Source organism: Phodopus roborovskii, unplaced genomic scaffold (assembly GCF_943737965.1).
Source record: "Phodopus roborovskii unplaced genomic scaffold, PHOROB, whole genome shotgun sequence".
Lineage (NCBI taxonomy): Eukaryota > Metazoa > Chordata > Mammalia > Rodentia > Cricetidae > Phodopus > Phodopus roborovskii.
Genome location: NW_026126541.1, coordinates 20772953 through 20781422, shown reverse-complemented (window position 1 = coordinate 20781422; position 8470 = coordinate 20772953). Strand labels below are relative to the sequence as shown.

General features: G+C 44.4%; 1 protein-coding gene across 2 annotated transcripts; it reads left to right on the top strand.

Moving 5' to 3' along the window:
- Positions 1 to 811: 811 nt before the first annotated feature.
- On the top strand, positions 812 to 7416 carry Slc35g1 (solute carrier family 35 member G1). Of its 2 annotated transcripts, none has more exons than XM_051199747.1 (3): positions 812 to 1078; positions 4620 to 4797; positions 6604 to 7416. In XM_051199747.1, the coding sequence occupies exons 1-3, from the start codon at positions 889 to 891 to the stop codon at positions 7340 to 7342; spliced, it is 1107 nt and encodes a 368-aa protein (XP_051055704.1). In that variant the 5' UTR covers positions 812 to 888; the 3' UTR covers positions 7343 to 7416. The 2 variants fall into 2 exon arrangements, with proteins under 2 accessions (XP_051055704.1, XP_051055703.1); XM_051199746.1 differs by having other exon boundaries at positions 814 to 1078; positions 4617 to 4797; positions 6604 to 7408.
- Positions 7417 to 8470: the final 1054 nt, after the last annotated feature.

Below are 8470 nucleotides of genomic sequence, written 5' to 3'. Positions count from 1 at the left end.
ACTTCTAATAGAACTGAGACAGCCACTTGTCTCAGTTCCTTGAAACAACTCCCTTTGCCCTGCTATTTTTGTTTGTTTGGTTTGGGTTTATTTGGAGACAGGGTTTCTCTGTGTGGCTGTCCTGGAACTCACACTGGAGACCAGGCTGGCCTTGAACTCAGATCCTCCTGCCTCTGCTTCCCAAGAGCAGGGATAAAGGCATGCACCATCATGCCTAGCCATCCTGCACTTTTAAAAAGCCTGCCCTTTCAATCTTATGTTTCCCTACGATTACTACCTAAATTCTGGCTCCCTTGGTCAAGTCTCAGTGTGTTTAAAAACTGATACAATACTTCCAAGTCCCCATGGCATTACAGAGGTGATCTGCACCAATAAACAGAAACCCAGTAATTTCATTTCATTCATTTAGAAACAGCATCTCACTGTGTAGCCTTGGCTGGCCCTGAGCTCACAGAGATCCAAACGCTGCCACGAAGAGGACTAAGGGACGAAGGGGTCTAAGGGCGTTGTGCCACCACCACACCCAGCTCAAACACACAGTCTTTCTAAAGCAGCAGAAGGCCCCAAGACCCGAGGCGCCGGAGCTGAGAACCCAGAGTGCCACCCTGTCTGTTCCAAGACAGAGGGGGGCCAGTGTGCAGTCTGCACAGGAGGGGCCGCCCTCCGCCGGGCCAGCTGTGGCCACCGCAGCCCGAGTGCACGAGTGCTGGTGGCAGGCTCCCCGGGGGCGGGAGGGCAGCGGGGGACAGGCGCGCCGAGCCGGGAGCGGGCGCACGCGCACGCGCACACGCACCGGCGCGCCGGGGGCCGGAAGAGCTGAGCGGCCCGGCGGCGGCTGCGGGCGAGCGCCAGACGGCGCGCGGCTGCCGGGAGAGCGCGGGCTGCGGGATGGAGCCCCCTGAGAGCGCGGCCGAGCTCGCAGGCGACGCGGTGGAGCTGCGCGAGCCGGAGCTGCGGCTCGCGGACCCCGCGCCCCCCGGCGAGGAGCATGCGGACGTCGAGGCGGCGGACGCCCCCGGCCCCGGCAGGTGCTGGCCGTACGGAGCCTGGGCGTGCGGCAGCTCGCGTGGGGAGCCGGGTGAGTGCGGGGCTGGCGGGCAGGGCCGGCCGGCCGGCCGGGCCGGGGTTCTCTGCGGGATCCCGGACCCAGAAAGTTTCCAAGTGTTCGCACCCCCAAATTGTGTGACGAGGGCAGGCCCTCACGGTCCGGTCCAGTGGCAGTCAGAGGTGAAAGGTCACCGAAAGGGGCAGGGCAGGCGGCGACCTGGGAGGAAGCAGACCTGGTTGGGACCCTCTTTTAGGGGGTAAACAGATCTTCCAGAACCAAGTTGAAAAGACTTGGATATTGAAAGTGTTTGTCCCAGACATCTCTTAGCATCTCAGAGAGGAGAGTTGAGTGGACCACTTGACCTCAAGCTTTTGGGGATGGGTGGACTTTCTAGCTACGAGATTAAAACAAGGTATGCCTTGTTAGAAGCCCAGGTGAGGAGCTCTTGACTTTTGTTCAAACTCCTCTTCCAAACGGGTGAAGTGAGGTCGTGGGAGGTGAGGGCTTTGGGGTTGGATCTCACCCCCTACTGCAATCTTCCAAGGTCTGGGTAGGGCAGGTCTGGACAGTACTAGGTAGGTACTAGGTAGGGCTCTGCTTTTGCCAGAGACTACGCCTAGGGCCCTTTCCACTTCCCTAACTTCCCAGAAGAAAACCCGAGGAGATTTTTCAGAACCAACTTAATGCCGTTGGCTATCTCATGCCTGGAATATGTCTCGGGGCTTTGTGCCTCTTGTCCCACCATTTTCCTTCCTTCTTTCTGAGTTTAGAGACAAAATTCTTAGGGAGATAATTGTTGCTACATTTCTGTCTCTAAAGCCAGGAGAAGTGATTGGGTTTCTGGTTATGTTTCCTTGGGCTTTGGCTCCAGAACTTACTAGGCTGCCCAGATGGGTGGCTCATGAAGAGGTCAGTTTCTCACCTAATCTCCCTATGGCTGAATGTCATTTTGGCTTACTGTGGAACTGGTACATTTGTGCACTAGTGAGGGGGTCTGGATACTCTGGCAGCTCATTGGCAATATGTCAAACCTGTGTGAACACCCAAGAATCTTGTCTTTCAATTTCAAGGCAAGGTCCTAACAGTTATTTTTGAGAAAGAACAAACAAACAAAACAAAAAAACCAACCACAAACCACTAAACTGTTGGCATTGGACTTTTGACTGGTTCATTTTAGACTCTTAAAAAAATTTTTTTGAGACAGGGTCTCCAGTTCACTCTCACACTCTCACACCCAGTCCTCCTGCCTAAGCCTCCTTGAGTGCTGGGATTAAGGGCATTCATCGCCACGCCTGGCTTTGAGACTGTTGATCTAAGTGATTTCTTAACAAAACTCATCTTCAAGTTAGGTCAGAACTGGATAACCTTACCAGGCAGTTATCACCTGTCCAGATAGCTATTTGCTGCAGCAGCAGTGTAGATCTTGAACTAAAAGGCCAGATGTTATCTTAGCCTTGTACCTCATACTCTCCTGCTGGAGTGAATGCCTCCAACCAGTTTTTACAGAGTTCCAAAAGTTCTGGGGTGGGGCCTGGAAATGGAATTTTTAAGTTACTCTGGTGATTCGCAGCCAGGTCCGAATCACTGGCATAAAGCCGAGTGTGGGGAAGCTAGTGAGCTGGGTTTTTACTTTCTTCTGGAAGTTATGTGGCGACCACTTCACTTGAATAGTTGAACTTTCAACTTGGCTTGTTTGGAGTGATTAGACACACACACTGTGTGGATATGAGTGTGGAGGTACATCATGTGAGCAATACCTTACACTGCTCACTGCCATTGTCACAGGGAATTAAAATGTCCACTTAGTAAGAAACTGAGGTCAGAACATCCTTGCCTCTACCAACAGTCAAGTTTAGTTCACCTGTCTATTACCTGCCTGTCCTTAATCAGAAATCACCAACCTTAGACACGAATTTGGAGGCAAAGGTAGGCAGATCTCTTGAGTGGGCAGCCAGCCTGATTATGTAGTGAGTTCCAGGATAGCCAGGGCTACACAGGGAGACCCTACTTCAAAATAAAGCATTTTTTTCCTTTTAAATTGTTTTAAAGGAGAAGACCCATTTTTCAAGTTAAATTATACCATTATTAGAGAAAAAGCCATTGCATTTAAGTTGGAGAAGACCCTTGGATTAGTAAACCAGGTGGATGTTTTCTGTCCTGGGACTTTTCATTCTGTTCTGTCTGAGGGTGGAGGCTTCGTTGAAGAAAGCTTGTTTTATTTGGATCTAAGTTTTGTAATTTCAGAAGCCCAGCTCTCAGACTGACCACAGCCAAGGCATGCATTTTGTGGTGCTTGTGCCTGGAAGTCTTCTGCAGTTTCCTTCTGGAGGCCTGGGTGGTTCACTCCCGCAATGTCAGAGTACAGGGATAAAGTTATCGTGGGGGGCATCAAAAACAGAGCCACAGTTCCAAAGCAGTCTCTCCAGCTGTGTGCCTAGAACAGGTTTCTGAAGAGAGCATCACTGATGTAAAGGGCTGGCCATACAGTGTCCTCATACCTTGGTCAGGATTTGCAGGCGCTTGTGGACAAAGGTATCTGATGTGAGGGTGTTGAAATCTATTACCTGGTGTATCATTTATCAGAGAAGGGCATTTTAAAAAGAGAACGTAATTATGCAATAATGTTCCATAGCTGAGTAACACTTTGTGCATTCTAAGAGTGGAGTGGCTGACCAAGTTCAAAGTAAATTGCAGCGTCCACAGGTTTTATGTCTCCAGTAGACTCTTAATTGACAAGAGTCAGTTGTTTTCCTTATCACTATCTCTTTTTCATGTTCGCTAGGAGACAGTGGTGTGGTGTTGTCTACACACCCAGTGTGCAACTTGTCCTTAATGCTACACCAGATGTCAGGAATAAAGATTTGAAGACCAGCAGAAAGCACAAATTTATTGGTTCAGATTAAGATGGGGGCAGAATTAGCAGCTCACGGTTACACAACAGCCAGGCCTTTCCAGTTTCATCTTCTTGCCAGTCACCTTAGACCCTTGTCTTTCCAAGGGTTTCTCCATTCTCTCCTTCACTGGATACTTCCTTGGGTTGCATATGTCCCAGGCATGAACAAGATGGCTGAGGTTCCCAGTCCTGGGAAAACTCATAGGCTCATGGGAGAAGTTAGATGATAAACAAATGACCAGATGAAACAGTTGGAAACTGATTTTCAGCAAAGCAGCTTTTCTCCCTGAAGCTCACCGGTGAGAGGATGGAAGACTCTGTCACTGATAAGGACTCCACCTCCATTTGACAGGTGTTTCTTATAGATCCCTCTCATCCTCTTAGCAAGATTTTCTTGACTTGTCAAGTGAGGGATGATACTTAGTGAACCAAAAGAAATCCCTCTTTATGGGGAGAAATGACATTTTTTTTTAATGTAGTTTTAAATTGTTACCTGTACCTATGGATTCTTCATAACGGGTAGGGAAAATGGTACAAGGCCAGGGATGTTCGGGTCTTACCTGTATTCCTCTAGCTGTTGGCTGATAGAGTGCATCTTTCTCAGTTTGTTTCTAAGTAAAAGTGATGACACATATACTTGGAAGCAAGGACTAACCACAATTTAATCTTTTTCAGAAGCCAAGAAGAAAGCACCCTGCCCTGGACTTGGCTTGTTTTACACAGTGTTGTCTGCCTTCCTTTTCTCAGTGGCCTCTTTATTTGTTAAAAAAGTGCAAGGCGTCCATGCTGTGGAGATCAGTGCGTTTCGATGTGTCTTCCAAATGCTAGTTATTATCCCTTGCTTAATATACAGAAAGTAAGTATTTTGCAGAGTGAAGTAGAGGAGGTTAATAAGTGTGTGAATCTTTTGAACTGCCTTAATATTTTTCCTGTAAGCTGGTTTATCATAGATGGACCAGTCTTCCCCTTTACCCTGATCAATGACAGGTTCTCAGGATCTACTCAGAGAAGACCCTTCCATAAGCACAAACCCCATGTCCATCAAAGGAGGAGGGGGCCATGTAGTTGTTCACCCTTTCTATTTGAAGACAAAATTCTGGGTGTACCACCCTCCCTCCTTTACTTTGGCATAGCTAGTGTTTTGAAGCTTAAAAAGTAAATGATGGGAGGTATAGAGTGTCAGGTTTCTTTCAGTGGGACAGACTGCCCTGCCAGATCATGCCAGGAAGATGGTGGTCTCACAGAGGGTGGCAGGTAGGACCTTGAGCAAGATCTTTGGCTGCTTTGGTGTTTGTTTTCTTATCCTATAAGCTGGAGGGAGCGGCGCTGTCAGGGCTGTGCCCCAGAGCAGGTTGCAAGGGTCAGATAAAGGGTTATTCTTTGTTAGAGTACTTTCTGGAGACTTCAACATATAGGTACTATTTTTACTGTCACCTCCCCTGTCCCCACTCCATACTTGATCCCTTTTCTTCTGTGTAGAATCGGTCATTCTCAGTAGGGCTGAAATCAGCCCCTCCCCACCCCATACCTTAGACATACCTTTGTGTTCTTTGAACCCTGGGAGGAGACTTATTGGGCCCTAACTGGCTACCTGGCTCTTTGTTTGGAAGCTGAAGATGCTTAAACCTCAAATCAAGTTTCCATTGCTTGCCTGCAGAGCCTCCTTGTATCCATGCCATGATACAGATTCATTTAGAATAGTGTCATTCTGTATCCTGAGAAATTGGTTAGAAAGTGACAGTCTGCAAAGATTCACATTGCCAGCAATCCCCATGTAAATGTGTAAGCTTCCAGAAGTAACGGCGAGCTCCACCACTTCCTACAGGAGGTAATAGCACTGAGGTTAGCAACCATATTCTCCATTTTTCAATAAAAATAGTCACAGCCAGGAAGTATTTTGAAAAATCTCTGGCTCTAGTCTGTTTTGATGTTGTGTTCACTATCATGGAACATTCATAGCTTTTTCTACATATATATGGGCCACAAATGTTCATGTTCACCTGGATGAAGTCTGCATAGCGTGAGTCAGTGAGTTATACCTCACTAGGAGCATCAGAGTAGGTTTGGAGTGTTTAATTGGAAAAACAATAGCACTAATTTTATGTATGAACCACTGCTTTTGTTTTCTTCAGTGTATTTTAACTCGTAAGAACAATGAAAAGGTATCCCACACTCAGTGACTAAATTCTAACATTGTTCAGCTTTTATATAGAACTGATGGATTAAGCTTCCTCATGTTATGCCACAAAAAAAAATCTTGAAATTATGTTTATAAAATGACGTGTTTTCATCATAGGAAACTTGGGGAAATTATGTGATTCTACTACTAGGGTTTAACACCTCTTAACATGTCATTCTTTTTGCCTTCATTTTTTACAAAAATGTATGTGGGAAAACAGTCATATTTACCTACTTTTTATCATACTGTTTATGAGGTTCTGTGTTCTTCTTTTGCTCCTGCTGTGAACATTTTGAATCATCATTACCTATACCTAGAAAAATATTTTTAAACAATGCATACTATTCAATACTAGGTAGAATTTACTGTTACTTCTTATTGTTAGTATAATGTACTTTTAGAGTAATGTCTGATTAAACATTTTGATTTAAAAGCAATGCCAAGTTCATTTAAAATGCATTTTTTTTTCATTTGAATTTGCAGAACTGGGTTCATAGGTCCCAAAGGCCAGCGACTTTTCCTTCTTCTCAGAGGGGTCTTTGGTTCCAGTGCCATGATCCTTATGTACTATGCTTTCCAGACGACGTCCCTCGCAGATGCCACAGTTATTGCATTTAGCTGTCCAGTGTTTACGTCAATATTTGCTTGGATATTTCTCAAGGAAAAGTATAGCCTTTGGGATGCTTTCTTCACGTTGTTCGCATTCGTTGGAGTGATCCTTATCGTGAGGCCGCCATTTTTATTTGGCTCCGACACATCAGGGATGAGCAAAAGCTATTCAGAGCACATTAAGGGAACATTTGCCGCAATTGGACATGCCGTGCTAGCTGCAATGACTCTGGTTATCTTAAGAAAAATGGGAAAATCTGTGGACTACTTTCTGAGCATTTGGTATTATGTCATACTTGGCCTTCCTGAATGCATCATCATCCTCTTTGTCATAGGAGAATGGAGTCTCCCTTACTGTGGGCTGGATAGACTGTTTCTCATACTCATTGGGCTCTTAGGTTTGGGGGGTCAGATATTCATCACTAAAGCTGTTCAAATAGAAAAAGCAGGACTCGTAGCAATAATGAAGACAATGGATATAGTCTTTGCTTTTATCTTTCAGATTGCTTTCTTCGATAATATGCCGACGTGGTGGACGGTGGGTGGGGCTGTCTGTGTAGTAGCCAGCACTACTGGTGCAACCATTCGAAGATGGCTCCAGAGTTCCAAATGAAATGTCACTGTTGAAATCTATATTTTTTTCAAATATGCCATCACTCAGCTCAGACATCGTACACACCTGCACACATACCTGGAAAACCTGCATTATTCCATGACTATATTTAATAAATTTCTTAAATAAAGTACCATTTTTGAATATGGTATCTTTTAAATTAAGAGTAGCTAGTCTAGCCTAGCAATTTTTGGATAGCTTTTATTTTTGCTTTGGCTTGTTGCGGTTGAGGTGTCATTGAGAAGATAGCTCTTTTGAGGAAATTCAGAAATTTTTATGAATACAGTTTTTAAAATTTTATTTTTGACACAGATAGGATATGGGTGAGAAATACTCTATTTTAGCAGTGTAGATAAGAAGCTTAATGTTGACAATGCTGCTATAATTAGTACTGTGTTAATCCTTCTTTTGCAATATAATTCCACTTAGAATGCCAAAGCTGAAACTTGGTACAGGTGCCTACTTATTGATGGGAGTATAAGTGAACCAGCCTTATTGTCAAGACTCTTACAGATGATCATTACACTTTTAACTCTTATTTGTGCCTTTTTGTTTTGATGTGAGGATTTTTATATGTACTCTCTGAACAGAGCCTTTCGCTCGCCATATATGGTTTGCATTTCTCGCTTTCCGTAGATTAGTAACTCTGGCTCTCATTTTAAATTTTTAATTGTCTCCTGCTTTATTGAAATTGCACTTTTTTTTTTAACATTCCAAGATTTTCAATCTTAAAATCATGAGAGAGAAATCTTGGTGTGACCAGTATGCACATTCCCATCTTGAGGTGTTTACACTTGAGATGTGATAATTTTCTACAAATTCTCTTTGTATTCATAGTATGATGCCAAATACAGTTTTCTCAGGATTGTGCTAGGTTGGGCCTTATCAAATTGCCCAGATTGTACCTTTTTTATTTACAAAAACCACAGTTCTAGAAGGTTTACCCTAATAGCCCCTTTAAAGTACAGGCCTGTTATTAAACTTACTCCCACAGTCTTTTTCCATTTTGGAATGATATGTTATAATGCTTGTGATATATGAAAAAGATAAAGACCTATTAATACACAGTTGATTGACTTTCATGGTTTCTTGCATATATACATATATAAAAAAAATCACAGGTAAATG

What these genes read in the sequence shown, in the direction of transcription:
- Slc35g1 (XM_051199746.1), top strand. Translation starts at nt 889, where the DNA reads ATGGAGCCCCCTGAGAGCGCGGCCGAGCTCGCAGGCGACGCGGTGGAG. An exon ending in CAGCTCGCGTGGGGAGCCGG is followed by an intron (nt 1,079 to 4,616) that starts GTGAGTGCGGGG and finishes AATCTTTTTCAG; the next exon opens with AAGCCAAGAAGAAAGCACCC. An exon ending in CCTTGCTTAATATACAGAAA is followed by an intron (nt 4,798 to 6,603) that starts GTAAGTATTTTG and finishes TTGAATTTGCAG; the next exon opens with AACTGGGTTCATAGGTCCCA.